General features: G+C 46.9%; 1 protein-coding gene across 1 annotated transcript; it reads right to left on the reverse strand.

The window, feature by feature from the left end:
- Nucleotides 1–437: 437 nt before the first annotated feature.
- LOC114592418 (zinc finger protein RFP-like) lies at nucleotides 438–13,679 on the reverse strand. The gene is made up of 8 exons (XM_077923078.1): nucleotides 12,601–13,679; nucleotides 10,456–10,551; nucleotides 9,481–9,711; nucleotides 8,442–8,464; nucleotides 5,263–5,372; nucleotides 4,147–4,179; nucleotides 2,844–2,873; nucleotides 438–1,228 (listed from the first exon to the last, which is right to left on the reverse strand). Exons 1-8 carry the CDS (start codon nucleotides 13,024–13,026, stop codon nucleotides 711–713), a joined length of 1,467 nt encoding a protein of 488 aa, XP_077779204.1. The 5' UTR covers nucleotides 13,027–13,679; the 3' UTR covers nucleotides 438–710.
- Between the last annotated feature and the right edge of the window lie 2,495 nt (nucleotides 13,680–16,174).

Below are 16,174 nucleotides of genomic sequence, written 5' to 3' on the forward strand. Positions count from 1 at the left end.
TCCCATCCTCTTTGTCCCCTGGCCATGCTGGATGGGTCAGAGGGGAGTTGGAGTCCAGCATTATCCGGAGGAGACCCCATTTGATGCCCCCGATAGACAGAATCCAGCCTGTGAATAAGGAACGTTGATGCATCCACTCAAAACACATTTAACTGAGCATAAGCCCCACTCAATGCAATTCTGCCTGACGTGGGTGAAGGGGTTTATTTTTGAGTCCTCTATTAATCCAATGATGCATGCATTTTCACAGCTGCATAAGGTCTTGTGGGGAGAGGAAGGATTCCTAGAATTGCGAAGTTGTGAGGCTCCTGAGGGTCATCTAGTCCCACCCCCTGCAGTGCAGGAAACATTTGCCCAACGTGGGGCTCAAACCCACAACCCTGGGATTAAGAGTATCGTCCTCTGCCAAATCAGACACCTCAAATGGAAAACAAGACTGAAGGTGAGAAATTTTATTAGGACTCCTAAAAGTGTGACTGTCTCTCTAAGAAGTGAGCTGTAGAGGGAACTCTGGGAAAAGGAAAGAAAACGCAAAGCAAGAGCAACCCATTTTTCTTTTGTTATTTCTGCTGATTTTGACTGGAATGAATCCTCTCAAAGGGCCCTTGGGAAACTGCCCAACCTGCTCTTGGCGGGTAAATGGTTTTTATGTCAGTCACTCTGGTCTGGAGAGAAACTCCTGCTGGGCCTGAGAGGCAGATTTAGTCTCCTCAGGAGATACTGAGGTGGGTTTCATATCCTCCCAGATCAAAGAAAGGGAGGAGGGTCTCTCCAGAGAACGAGGCTCCTGAGAACATGTAGAGTTCGGCTCCTGAGTCAGCGTCAGAAAAAGACACACGTCCCCCTTCATAGTCCAGAGTCACCCGGATCCTCCTGGGCTCCTCACTCAGGGACAGAAGAGAGTAATCAGGGGATGTCCAGGCCAAGTACTCCCCTCCCCACTTCCCCACAGCCCAGATCCCTCCCTCAGGACTGAAGTCGAAATAGCCCTTTCTCTCCACAGACTTCCTGGCGACCCCCAGAGTCCAAAATTCCCAACTTCCCACAGTGACTTCCCAGAAATGTCTGCCTGCTGTGAATCCCTCACGTCCCAACACACAAGGCCGGTAACTGAATCTCTCAGGATTATCAGGCAGGTCTTGAGGTTTGACTCCCAATCTCAGGCTTTTCCCATCCTCGGACAGGATGAGTTGGGGATGGGCTGTGTCTGGATCCAGAGTGACATTTGCTGTTGGGGAGAAGATGAGGGAAAGAGAAGAATATGCAGAGTCAGCTGAGAGACAGAAATGGACACCTTGATAAATAAATAAATAACACCCAAAAACCCCAGATTCCCTTTCAGATCAAGGGGATTTCTTTGCATCGCATGCTAGACTGAGACTCCTTGCAGATTCTCATCAGAATAAATATCTTCCTTGATGGTTTTTAAATCAGTTTCCTTCACTTTCTTATATCCGATGTGTATTATTCCTGCCCTCCTCTCAACCCAGGCATTTTCTAAGAGGAAAAACCACCCAGGAAACCTTTTAATCAGCTCTTCTGTGTTATCTAAGGGGAAAGAGAGGAGAATTGGAGGAGGCAGGAGAGGAGAGAAGCTGCTTTCCTCTGTCAATCTCTGTGGGAATTGGCCTTTGGGGACCTCTGGGTTGGGCTGGGAATGAGGACCCCCTGTTATAATAATAATAATAATAATAATAATAATAATAATAATAATAATAATAATTTTATATTTGCATACTGCCCTCCATCCATAGGTCTCAGGGTGGTTCACAGCATAAAAATACAACATAAAACCATATATAAGCCTCCCCTCACTTTCACTGGGGTCACGTTCTGGGCCCTCGTGCCCACAAGTGAAAATCGCGTTAAGTGGGGAGCCTGTTTATTCCTGCTCTCCATCTCTCTCACCCACTTGGCCTGTCTTTGCCTTCCTCCCCACCATCTTGGAAGTCTGGGGAAAATAAAAGGCAGGTGGCAGGGCAATTTTACAAAGGACTCCTTATTCCATGCTTCTCTTTTGGATGTAATATATAACATAAGACTAGTTCCATGGAGGGAAGAGGGAATAACTCAAAAAGTTACCAGTTAGGAGCTTAGAGAGTCATGACAGGCAAGTGTGGGGTTGCCCTACATATGGACTCTCCTTAAGGGCGGGTGTGTGTGTGTGTGTGTGTGTGTTAACTCTTGCCCTCCCAGACTCCTCCTCCAAGATCTTGTAGCTGAGCCAGTGTCCTTTTAGTTCAGCCACAAGAGAAGGGTTTTATACAGGACGTGGCTAGCTTAAGATGCTGCTCTGTTGCAATTCTCTGCTCTAGGCTAGCTTACCTGGGTGCCTTAGATCTGAGTCTAATGCACTAGAAATTTTTTCACAGGTTACTGTAAACCAAACCAAGCAACTTGAGACATTTTGCCAAATTTTAAAAATCTGCCCAGGGGAGAAATTTTAATCATGAAAATAGAGGACCTGTCTGAGAAAAAAGAACATGTGGCAACATGAGTCATATTTTTAATAAAGAAGTTTAAATAGCATCTGTGGGGGTAGGACCTGGATCCTGGTGATAGGGGTTTTTAACACTTTACTTCCACTGTGGTCCAAAATCCAGCTCACACACCACCACTAAAAGCAACCCAACTCTCTCTAGGCAGGAATGAAACTCTTCCCTCTTTTATCTGATCCTTCTGGGCGATTTCTGTCCCTGCCTTCTGCACCTTCAAGTCCACCATCTCTGCCTTTGTGCTACAAACAGCAGGGCCAGAGTCAAGCTGTACAGAAGAGACTCTTGACCCCCATGAAACACTAGTCCCTCCCATCCTGTGAATTGGGGTCTCCATGTGAAATTTACCTCTCTGAAGATTTCTGAATGACTGAACATCTGAGGAAGCAAAAAGACAGGCTTAACAGGCTACAATGCAGTAGCTAAAATATATATATATATTTACAAAACATCACCATAACATAGCCTCTGTTGTTTCCTTATTTCAAGCAAAAGATGAAATCATGCAGACGACAACTGTAGAACTAAGTAGTGATGTTAATTATTCTCCAAAATATAATTCTTGAGAATGTAATATCACTAGGCCTAAGGAATTAAAACAACTAATGTGTTTAGCTGTGATTCCTGCATTGCAGGGGACTGGACTATATGATCCTTGGGATCCTTTCAAACTCTGCTATTCAGAGATTTCATGGGAAAATCAGAAATGGTAAACCATACTAGAAAATGGTGGAATACAATCATTCAAAATCCACAAATGAAATGGGGGTCTGAAGTGGATGGATGAAGAAAGGTTTAACATCTGCCCCAAGTAAACTGGTGGGGAAAAGCTGTTGAAACTGGAATTTCCAAGCATGCTGACAAACCAAATTGCACAGGGAAAATCGGCAGAGCTTTGCACTGTACTTCCAAGGGTCTCGTTCAATGGGAAGTCCTCCCTCCTGGAATGGGGCTGATCTCTTAAGAACTGTGAGAACTCTGAGGAGATGGGGATTGGCTGAAGCACGAGAAATGGCTGGTGAGGTTGAAACTCTGAGGAAGAGGCGGCCCAGGCCTTGGCTCTGCTGCTGGGAGACCAGCCTGGCAGGAGGTGGAGGAGGGGCTGGGTGCTTGCGGGTGCCCCTTTTAACACACTTCACAAGGGGAAAATCCAAGCAAATCTAGAGAAGCCCCAAAAGAACCTCTCCAGAATTTTTTGAGGGATAACAAAATGCAAAGGAGATTCCTTATACATGAGAACTCGACAAGATGGACATTGAACTGATTCTGCAGGATCCTTCTTAAGGGCTTTTGTAAGATATTGTAAGGCTCTGAGGCTTTTTCCTACCACAAAGCAGTATGTACATTTTATGAAAGAAAACACAATCTATAAAATTAAACAAAAAACCAGGATAATTGTCTATGGGCAGGAATGGAACTCAGACTGGTGTGCAGGTTCTTCGCAGGGACAAGTTTGCCCCCAATCCAAGGCATCAACCTCCCTCCCAGTTCATTCATGGGACAGACAAAGAACCCAAACACCACTAGAGGACTGTTACCCAGAGTTACATCATTGATGGGGGTCCCAAAGTCTGCAGAACAGACGGTTCAACACCCATGAAATATCAGTGCCCATCCCTCCTGTGAAATTGTTCCTCCCCTGGAAATTTACCTTTCTGAATCTGTTTTCTGTATAACACAGCATCTGAGGAAGCAGAAAGATATAAAGCGTAAGGGCAACACTCTTCCACCTGAAATAAATCTCCATACAAAAGTAACACTTCATAACGTGGCATCCTTAAATCTAAGCACAATTATTAAATATTAATTAAATTGTATGAAAAATAATTAAAAACAAGAAAATCATAGGAAGAATCTATGAAAATAACTAAAGCTTTAAAACTCAGCAATCATAGAGCAAGCTTACAAAGAGAATAAAAATATTCAGCATGAATCCTGCTGGCCTCTGAACTTTGTCCCTAAATTGGGCTCTACATTGGAGGACTGGAGAGGAGGCAGAGCAATAGGAATCCCGTAAAAGGAGGCAGAGGGGAGATGGAGGCAGCCTTAACATCTTCCCCAAGTAAAGTGGTGGGGGGAATCATTAAAGCCAAAATTGTGAAACATAAGGGTGCCTATATTCAGATGCCACATAAGGAGAAGCAAAGTTTGATGAGGAAGGACTGGCAGAGCTCTCAGGCAAAAGGAAGTCCTTCCTCACAAACCTTCTGCAAATCTTTAAGGTTCTTCACAAGCAGAATTGTGCCCTTTGGGGCTCATGTGCTCTTGCTTCCACTCTCAATGGGGGAACTCTCAGGAGATCTTGAAGGCCAAAGCCCTAGATATGGCAGCTGCAGGGGGACATTTGAGGAGGAGACGGCTCAGGCCTTGGCTCCACGGCTGAGAAAGAAGCCTGAGCAGGAGGCAGAGGGGGAACTGGGGGCTTCTTAATGCCCTTTGACTCCATTCAGAGCAGAGGAACCGCCAAAAGGACAACCCCAGAATGTGCAGACAGGGAACCACAAGGAAAAGGAGGTTTCGTCTAACTGTAAACAGAGGCACATGGGAGGAAAAAATCCTGACTTTGCTCTACACTCTGGTTCAGGCTTTCTTTCCCAGCGTCACAATATACATGGGCCATTCTGGGGGAGGGGAAATGAAGGCTGGAGCACCAAGAAGGAAGGTATCCTGGGGTTACTCAATTCCATGCAATAAGAGCCTGGTATGTTCAGTTCTGAAGAAGAAACAGAATTCCCAGGGTGAAATCCTGGCAGCCAGTTTTCATTACCTTTAAATTGTTTCATTGCATCCTCCACAAAATCATAGGATTCCAAGATCCTGTTCCTCAGTTCTGGAGGGAAAGCCAGTGGCTTCTCTGGACTCTCTCTTTCCTCACACCTGGTGAAAAGAAAAACAATGAATGGCCCCATTGTGGCCTCATCTCCCTAATTCTTGCAGGAGATCTCAATAAAATGAACAAAGTTGAAGTTCATTTCCCAACAGGTTTATTTCTACCACAGATGAGACCTCAGTCCAAAACCCCTGAGGACAGCTGTCAGTGGCTTCGTAAGGATGCTAAACAGCACAAGGGACAAGATGTAACCCCAAGCGACACCACCAGAGGGCTCCCATGGCTTCAAACTATGCTGCCCCCTAACAACTTTCTGGGAAGGTCCCAGGACTTCAGAACCAGACCCCTGAGGTGGAATGCCTCCCATTGGACTCCCCCTCCAGAGGCATCAAACAACCTGACTTTCACCACCCACTCAAGACCAGCTTCAGCCTCTCACGCTGGAAACGCTCCCAAGAAAAAGAAAAAGAACCCACCCATTCTAGCCATACAGACCTTCCCTCCCTTAGTGCCTCAAAGGGGCTGAGTTACCAGAGTTGGGAGGCTTCTAGTTGGACATTGAAATCTGTTGGTACATCCTAAGCTCTTCCCAAGCATCTTTGGCACTTTCTATTCTAGATGTTCTAGATGAACATCTGGTCCTAACCAATGTTGATGACCTGGTTAGTGGGGTAGAAGTGGAAGGATCATTAGGCGCGAGTGATCATGCTCTTCTGAAGTTTACTATACAGCGGAAAGGAGCAGCCAAGCATACTAGGACTCAATTTCTTGACTTTAAGAAAGCCGACTTCATAAAACTTAGGGAAGTGCTGGGTGAGATCCCATGGACAGTAATACTAAAAGGAAAGGGAGTTCATGATGGCTGGGAGTTTGTTAAGAGGGAGATAGTAAAAGCACAACTTCAGGCAATACCAATGAGACGGAAACATGGAAGGTGCCTAAAGAAGCCAGGGTGGCTATCTAAAGAACTTTTAACTGAGTTAAGATTTAAAAAGGATGTGTACAAAAAATGGAAAAGGGGGGAAACCACCAAAGAGAAATTCAAACAAATAGCCAGCACGTGTAGACACAAAGTCAGAAAAGCTAAAGCACAGAATGAACTCAGGCTTGCTAGAGAGGTTAAAAGCAACAAAAAAGGCTTTTATGGGTATGTTCGTAGCAAAAGGAAGAACAAAGAAACAGTGGGGTCACTCAGAGGAGAAGATGGTGAAATGCAAACAAGGGACACAGAAAGGGCTGAACTCCTCAATGCCTTCTTTGCCTCAGTCTTCTCCGATAAAGAAAACAATGCCCGACCTGAAGAATTTGGAGCAAATGATTCAGCAGAGGAAACACAGCCCAGAATAACTAAGGAGATAGTACAAGAATACTTGGCTAGTTTAGATGTATTCAAGTCTCCAGGGCCAGATTAACTGCATCCAAGAGTATTAAAAGAACTGGCAGATGTGATCTCAGAACCACTGGCAGTCATCTTTGAGAATTCCTGGAGAACAGGCGAAGTCCCGGCAGACTGGAGGAGGGCAAATGTTGTCCCTATTTTCAAAAAGGGGAAAAGAGAGGACCCAAATAATTATCGCCCAGTCAGTCTGACATCAATACCAGGGAAGATTCTGGAGCAGATCATTAAGCAAACAGTCTGTGAGCACCTAGAAAGGAATGCTGTGGTCACCAATAGTCAGCATGGATTTCTGAAAAATAAGTCATGTCAGACTAACCTGATCTCATTTTTTGACAGAATTACAAGCCTGGTAGATGAAGGGAATGCAGTGATGTAGCCTACCTTGATTTCAGCAAGGCATTCGACAAGGTGCCCCATGATATTCTTGTAAAGAAGCTGGTAAAATGCGGTCTTGACTATGCTACCACTCAGTGGATTTGTAACTGGCTGACTGACCGAACCCAAAGGGTGCTCATCAATGGTTCCTCTTCATCCTGGAGAAGAGTGACTAGTGGGGTGCCACAGGGTTCTGTCTTGGGCCCGGTCTTATTCAACATCTTTATCAACGACTTGGATGATGGACTCAAGGGCATCCTGATCAAATTTGCAGATGACACCAAACTGGGAGGGGTGGCTAACACCCCAGAGGACAGGATCACACTTCAAAACGACCTTGACAGATTAGAGAACTGGGCCAAAACAAACAAGATGAACTTTAACAGGGAGAAATGTAAAGTATTGCACTTGGGCAAAAAAAATGAGAGGCACAAATACAAGATGGGTGACACCTGGCTTGAGAGCAGTACATGTGAAAAGGATCTAGGAGTCTTGCTTGACCACAAACTTGACATGAGCCAACAGTGTGACGTGGCAGCTAAAAAAGCCAATGCAATTCTGGGCTGCATCAATAGGAGTATAGCATCTAGATCAAGGGAAGTAATAGTGCCACTGTATTCTGCTCTGGTCAGACCTCACCTAGAGTACAGTTCTGGGCACCACAGTTCAAGGAGGACACTGACAAACTGGAACGTGTCCAGAGGAGGGCAACCAAAATGGTCAAAGGCCTGGAAACGATGCCTTATGAGGAACGGCTAAGGGAGCTGGGCATGTTTAGCCTGGAGAAGAGGATGTTAAGGGGTGATATGATAGCCATGTTCAAATATATAAAAGGATGTCATATAGAGGAGGGAGAAAGGTTGTTTTCTGCTGCTCCAGAGAAGCGGACACGGAGCAATGGACCCAAACTACAAGAAAGAAGATTCCACCTAAACATTAGGAAGAACTTCCTGACAGTAAGAGCTGTTCGACAGTGGAATTTGCTGCCAAGGAGTGTGGTGGAGTCTCCTTCTTTGGAGGTCTTTAAGCAGAGGCTTGACAACCATATGTCAGGAGTGCTCTGATGGTGTTTCCTGCTTGGCAGGGGGTTGGACTCGATGGCCCTTGTGGTCTCTTCCAACTCTATGATTCTATGTTTGAAATTACCAAAAAGTCAATGAACAGAAAGTGCAAGAGAAAGAAAAGAGCCCCCATCCCTTTGTGAAGTGATGTGGGGAGGGAGGAAGGAGGCAGTTGAACTTTTACCTGTCTCCCCCCTGCAGCCCCTGGAGGGCCATGTCTGAGGTTCTTGCATCTCAGCTTCAAAGAGTGATGCTAATGGAAATGAGCCAGATCCACTTACCTCTGCAAGGTGCTTCTCACATCCTAGAGGGGAAAAGAGAAGGGAATTCACTGCACACCACAGGCCACACTAGGAAGACCCCCTCAGACCCTGGCCCTCGGATGTCAGTCTGCCTGGCACATGCCAAGGTTTTGGGGAGGGATGGCGGAATCAGCCAGTTTGGGTTTCTCACAGCTTTTATTTTTCCAATCTGAAATTATGAATTGTTTCAATTTCAAGTTCTCCACATTTCCATATTTTAATAACTTCCATCCAATTTGCATTGTGCTATTCAGACAAACATAAGCCTACAGGATAATCCTGCCAGGGCACTGTCCCAGTCCCCAAATTTCAAATTCTATTTTCTACCTGGAAATTAAAAAAAGCACCTGCAGCATAAAATGCCTCCAAAGGGGTAAAAAAACAGCTCAGTGTTTCTTTGGGGTCACCCACACTTCTGCTTTTCCTGTGCCCAGAAAAGTTTGCGCTGCCACTTTCCCTCAGGAAAAACCTGCTCCTTAGTGCAACATCAAAGCAAACGTCAACCCAGAGAAAACCTGGCTGATGTTTACTCTAATTCAGGAGTAAAAAGAGGGTTTTTCTGGAGGAAAGGAGTGAGACAAGCAGCAGTCTGGATGAGTCCCCCTGTCTTGCACTTTGCTCACTGTGACTGAGCACCATTCTGGGCCGATCTGTATCCATGGGGAAGGGGATCAACCCAGAAGTTGTGGAGGAAACGGGAAGAGAAGCTTGGTCAAGAGACTGGCTCATGTCGGAAGGAGGCCTGAACGCATCCCAGACGAAGCCCCCCACAGCTGAAAGGCATTCGGAGACAGATCATCAGCAAAGAGCGGAAGATCACCTTCCGTTCCATCAAGAAGACAGACGAATCTCTACTCTGCATTCAGGTGACTTAAGCATCCCAGGTCTCTTGGGTCTTCCTGTCCATTACAAACCTGACTAGAGGCTCCATCAACTCAGCCCCTGCACTCCTTGCATACATGAAAGGGGCAGCCTTTTCCTGGAGCAGAGCCTTGGGCTGTTCCTGCCACCATCTTACCTGCAGGAGTTCACTCGCTGGCCGCTGACTCTTCTCCTCCATCTCCTGGATGATCCTCTCAAGAGAGGAGAGTTTCCTGGAGAGTCTGGCCAGCTGCTCATCCCTTCTCTCTGCAATCTCCTTCTCCACCTCTTCCACGTGAGTCAGCAGACGTTTTTCTTGTGCTTCCAGGAACTGGCGCAGTTCTCTGAACTTCTCCACAGTCTTCAGCCTCTCCGTTTCTGTTAATTTCTGCAAGAAAAGAGGAGGTCTGAGTGTGGAAGGTGCTCAGCCTTCAAATCACCAGGAAGAGAATAGTGAGAATTCCACAGGGAGGACACTTCTGATTTTTCAGAGACATGAAACCTTCAGTGGCTAAAGAAGTAAACCTTTATTTTGAGGGGAGGCCCTCTCCACTGAATTTTCTGTTGACTTCTATTTTGCAGAAGGATACAGCCTAAAGGAAGGAGCATTTTTTCCCTAGCCATGGATATGTGGGATGTAAAAATGTACATTTAGAAAGACAACTCTTTAGTAATATTGATGGTAAATCAGGATTGGAATTGACCTACTTCCACCCTCTCAGCTCACAAGTCCTCAGGCTTCTCCTTCACTGCTCTTCATATAATAAACGACAATGGAAAATAAACTCAAATTAGCTGCATTCAAAAGTGATTTTACCTAATTTGCTATTGCTGAAAAAGTATGGAGACCAAAACAGAGCAAGCCTTTGAAATTCACACCTGTGAATTGTTCAAGGTTGACCCAGCCAAGTAATGTTCACAAAAAATGGATTTATGAGGGTAAAGTACATATAAAAATATTTATACAAGGAACATCTGATTCATTTTCAGAATAATAAATGAATAAACAGACTGATATGGAAAAAGGAGAAATGGGGAGAAGCTGAAATGGGCAGATTTCCCCGTCCCTCCTCAGTCCTGACTCGACTCTTCAAGAGCTTCTTCCCTCACTAGTAAGAATAGAGACACTTACAAGGAGGTCTTTGCTTTCCTTGTCCAGGGCTGTTTGATGGGCCAGAATTTCCTCTCTCTCTTTCCTCAAAATCTCCAGGTGGCGACAGATCTCTCCCTGAAAAGAAAAAGGAAAAACTCATGTTTGATACACACACACAAAGAGATGAATATTAGAATGGCTTCTTGGGCCTGGTGGCCTTGCTATAATAGCAAAGTACCATATTTTTCGCTCTATAAGACGCACGACCACAAGACGCACCTAGTTTTTGGAGGAGGAAAACAATAAAAAAAATATTCTGAATCTCAGAAGCCAGAACAGCAAGAAGGATCGCTGCGCAGTGAAAGCAGCAATCCCTCTTGCTGTTCTGGCTTCTGGGATAGCTGCACAGCCTGCATTCGCTCCATAAGACGCACAGACATTTCCCCTCCCTTTTTCGGAGGGAAAAAGTGAGTCTTATAGAGCAAAAAATACGGTAGTTTACTGGAGTCTAGCGGTTTTCAACCTTTTTGGGTGCATGACTCCCTCGACCAACTACCTTTTTTCTGCAGCACCCCTGTCAGGATCCGAGTTAAGTCCTCCCTTGCTTACAGAGCTTGCAGCCCCTCACCCTCTCGAACACCCTCCCTTGCGGAGGGCTCTCTCAGCCTCCTCTCCCCTCTCCTTAGGAGTCCTCCTCTGGGTCTCTGAGCCCCAAAAGAGAGGTGCCTCCTCACGCTGCCCCACAGGGGCCTGGGACTTGTATGTCCATTCCCACCAGCAAGGGCCCCCTCGCCAGTTTCCTTGCTTCCTCCGAGGCCGACTCAGCTCCTGGCAGCCATCACCCCCTGGCCAGCCCCAGAGGCGCCATTCGCCAGTGGAGCTTGTAGCCAGGGCTGCTGCAACAAAGAGCTGGAGGGACAGAGGCCAGTGTTGCACCCCTGAGCATCACTCAAGGCACCCCAGATGCCACAGCACACTGGTTGAAAAGCACAGCAGAACTGGGATGGGAAAGTTTTCTAGTGCAACAAACTACGTAGTCTGGAGAAGAGCAAAGGCAGCCCAAGAGGCTAGAGAGACAGGGATAGAGCAGCGCTTCTCAAAACTTCACCCATTCCAAACCCCTCTTCTGCAAGCCTAGGGCTTTCCCACCCTTCCTCTTGACCCCACTGCTCTGCCACTTAACTGGGTCAGATGGCAATTCAGGTTTTCTGCTACTTGTCAGTTATTTTCTCTGCAGTAGCCAGAGCCCACGTGTGCTTGGACCACCAGGGGAGATTTAAGAGCTTCTTCCATTTCTGGGCCAAAGAAGTTCTTCCTGGGCCAGAATCCATCCCGCAAGTTCAAAGGGGCAGCTTCATTTCGTTATTATTTCTAATACGTGGCATTATTGACATTGCATGGCACAGGAGCATTTTGCACCACTGTAGTAGAAGAAGTGAATTATTTTAAAATGGATTAAAGGCATTTTATAAAGTTTCTTCTGAAGCAGAATGAGAATCTTATCTTTTTTTATATAACAGCACAGGTCCAATTCTGAGTTGTCATGGCAAAGTCACCTTCCCCCTTGTCTCTGCAGATGCTACTCTGAACCACGGAGTCCTTTGCCATTTGGGATGGGAGGAGATCCTCAGCAGACACCCCTCCCCCACTGAAAGCTCATTGCACAGGCCCCACAGCACCCCCAGAATAAGCCTGCTCCTCACCAGTAGGTGCTTCCACTCCGCCCCCACTCCTAAATCTGCGTCCAACAGATACTTGTGGGGCAGGGATCCTGCACCATCTGGTCAATTCCTGGCCACCAGCCCCCCCCCCCAGCTGATCCCTTGCTGCTCTCTGCTTTGCAGGGCATTGAGGAGGCATCCTGCTAGCCAAAAGAGACTTGTAGTTAGTTGTGTACATGCAATTTACGTTTGTAGTGTTCTTCATATGTACAAAGCAACCTGCTGGGGGATGTGAATGAGGTTAACCCTTTCTCTCCCTCCCACGGTCCCAGTTCAAATAGTTGAAGCTGCTGTGAGTATTTCAAGGGAAGATCCCTTTGTCCCCCTGGCAGAGAGAATGACTTCAACTCCCCCCTCCCAGACCTCAGGCTTCCCCTTGGAAGAAGCAACCAATTCATGCCATGCCTACTTCGGACCTGAATCCACAGCTATTTCTCCCCCTCAAGATCCAGGGATCTCCTACCTTGTATTCCTCCAAAGCTTCTTCCAGAGGAATCACCTTGTGATTTTCATGTTCCTTTGATCTGTCACACACCAGGCAGATGGGGGCTTCGTGGACTTTGCAGAAGAGCTTGAGGGGCTCCTGGTGATCCTCGCAGACTCCTCCTTTCCCTCCTTCCTCCTTTCCCTCTTGAAGGCTGAGATTCTTGATTAATTCTACGAAGTTTGCCAGTTGCCTGTTGCGGATGAGGCTCCTTCTCTGGACTCTTTCTCTGCACTGAGGGCAGGAAGCCTCTGCCTCCGATTCCCCCCAGCACTGAATCAGGCAGGATCGGCAGAAGTTGTGCCCACACTCTGGGATGATCACTGGATCCTTAAAATATTCCAGGCAGATGGGGCAAGTGGCTTCATCGCAAAGATTCCCGAAGGGACGCCCAGAAGCAGCCATGGCTCCCTCACGCCAAAGACCCGAGTTAAGTTTCACTTTCTCAGGTTTTAGTCAGTGGGTGTTTCCTTTCCTGGAAATGACTCAGGAACTCAGGAACCACGTGATTTATTTATTTATTTAAAAAAAAAACAAAGTATTTTCCCAGATCTTGGCAGTTGCTGAATGTTTTATTCTTCATTGCTTCCCATGCTTTTGATCACACACACAAACACACAGGTGCCTAGCAACTTGTGGTATTCATACTGTAACATTTTCATTCAAAGGCTTCCTTGCCCTTTTTGAATGGGAGAACATCTGCCGCTGCCCTAAATGGAGGCGAGTTCTGACTGAGCAAGCGGGACTTGAATCCCTCAAGACAACTCCTTTAATTGCACATTTATTCAAAATCCAATTGCAAATATCCTAGTTTAATGAGCGCAACGGAATTGATGAACTTGTTCCAGTGAGGCTAGCTTTCCCAAGTCCGCTGGCCATTTCCACCCCCCACCCCGCCCCTTTCCCAGGGGGCAGCACCGCCCCCACTCTGGCAAGCAGAGCTTGAAACAGGAGCAGGAGCGCCTGAAATTAACCCCAGAAACAACCTGCCAGCCAAGGCAGCTCTTTTAGGGCTTCCAGGAGTACCAGCCCATTACGGAACGGAGGGGGGGGCATATAAGCCACAGACCACAGCTGCCCCCCACCCACTCACAGACACACGCACACGCGGGCTTGAGACCATCAGCTCGCCGGCAGGAGGGGGGGCGTCCCCTGTTCCTCTTCAATGTCACATAGAGCAGCACAGAAACCTCAACAATCAGCAGCTACCCTTGCTGCCTCCTTATTTAAACCCGACAAGCCTAGGTGGGTGGACCAGACAATGGAACTCGATATTTGCATACCGCTGCGCCTGAGCCAATCAGCACGGGGTACATGGCACACCCACACTAGCACTTCCAGGCTACGCTCCCAGCCCCCTTGCTTGGCCGCTTTTCCCCTCCCAAAACAGCTCAGCTCCTCCTTTAGCGGCTGAGGCTGCTTCCAACCCCACCACCCCCAAGCTCACAGCAAGCCACGCAGCCGGGACAAACCTTGCCATCTTCGCAAGTCCGGAAACAACCATTAGATTCGAACCACAAACGCCAAGCCCCTTGCCCATAAACTGGGAACCGAAAGGAAGATACGCACAACTGTGGAAAAGGCTACGAAATCAAGGCTTGCATGGCTTTCATTCCTTGAAACTTCATTTCTCCTCTTTCCAAAGAGACTTCCTTTCCCCTCTGGCCCCAACACGGTTCCTCGCGCCACCAAATGGGGACTCACAGACGGTTAAATTGTGGGTCAACATATCAGACAACACAGCTCTTGTTTATTCAGAGGCCAGAACAGAACTGAACTGAAGGGTTCAGCCAGCCTGCTTATATAGAGCTCCACTTCAACGGAACAGGAACCACTTTCTTTCTTTTTTAATACTTTTATTTTGCTTTAAACAAGTACATATAAATATAGACAACCAAAATTACAAAGGAAAATTCCTTAATAATAATAATGAAAAAAACTACAAAAGGTATCAAAGTATATGGCACAGAACATAAGCAACTATGGGAAAGAAAAAAGAAAAAGAAAAAAAGAAAAAGAAAGATGAGCCAAAGCAGGATAGCTCATCTATTGTACACTTCCGTCAAGCTCACAACAGATCATTATTATCGATTCTATCTGCATTCCAAAGGAATCCCTCATCTTGGTATAAGGGAGCATTTCTCTATGCAGTATCATTCTAGACATAACCAGGTCTTTCTTGTTGAGCCCTTGTCCCCTAAATAATTATTTAAACATTCCCATTCTTCTTTCACCAATTATTTAGGTTTATCTCTTATTGCATCTGTCAGCTTTGCGAGCTCCAAGTACTCGCACAATTTGACTGCCCATTCCTCTTTAGTGGGTGTATTTTTATCTTTCCAGTGTTTTGCCACTATAACCCTTGCTGCTGACAGAAAGTGGTCGTCAGTCGTCAGTCAGGAACCACTTTCTGTAACTAGCCAATCACTGAATGTCACTTTCAATCCCTTATTTGCATATGTGGACCTGAGTGAAAACTATCTACAGTATCCTCCTGCTGGCCCAGGGTGAGAACTTCAGTACATAATACCAACAACTGAATGACGCTCCCAAGTCACCCCTGTTCCTTGCTTCCTCCTCAGGGACTGCAAATGGACAGAGATGGGCGGACTCACGTAAGTGGACACCTCACTTAGTGGCAGGCCCGGCGGGTTTCCTTGAGCAGGGCGAATGTAACGACCAGCTAAGGACCAGAGCACACCTGAGCACGTGCAGAGCGCGTATGTCCCATCACTGAGCAACTTCCCAGCCCCGTTTAATTTGTCTCAACCGTTTCTGTACCGCTGGACTGCCATTGTCCCTAAGTGCACAAAGTATTGCCTACAATGAAAAAGAGTGGAAATTATAAAATAATTTCCTGTGAGGTGGACTAGGCAGAGCCTGTGACTGGCTCAAGGTCACCAATGAGCTTCATGACTGAGTGGGGATTTGAACCCTGGCCTCCCAGGTCCTGGTCCCACACTCTAACTCTAACCACTACACCACACTGTCTCTCAGTAGCTGCTTATGGATGGGACTGGGGACTCTGATTTTACCAGGCTTGGCATTGTGAAATCGGGAGTGGGAGCCTGTGTGGGGTCTTGGGCCTCCATCTTTAAATGGCGTTTTCCGGGACAGCAGAACCTGAGTGGGGGATGTTTGGCTGTTTCAGGGCCCAGCGAGCGCCAAGGAGAAGGAGGGGCCTTTCGGCAAGGAGGAGGCATCCCTGACACAGCCAGGCCAGAGGACGATGCTCTGGCAAGTCAAAGAGGAGAACTGTGGCATTGTGGGCTCTCAGGGTAAGGAATAGCGTTTCAGAGGAGATAATCTATGGTCCTCCAGGTGGGGCTGAGCCACATTTCCCATCAGCCCCAGCAAGCGTGGCCGATGGCCTAGGATGATGGGATTTGTAGTTCAGCAACATCTGGGGGTCGAAGGTTCCCCACAGCTGGCCTAGGGTTTCAGCCCTAACTAGGTCTACTCAGAAGTAAGTCCCAGGGGTGCTTACTCCCAGGTAAGTGGGGTGAGGATTGCAGCAAACCCCACAAACATTTCAGGCTGCAATGCTAAGCGT

Source organism: Podarcis muralis, chromosome 2, assembly GCF_964188315.1.
Source record: "Podarcis muralis chromosome 2, rPodMur119.hap1.1, whole genome shotgun sequence".
NCBI classification, from domain to species: domain Eukaryota; kingdom Metazoa; phylum Chordata; class Lepidosauria; order Squamata; family Lacertidae; genus Podarcis; species Podarcis muralis.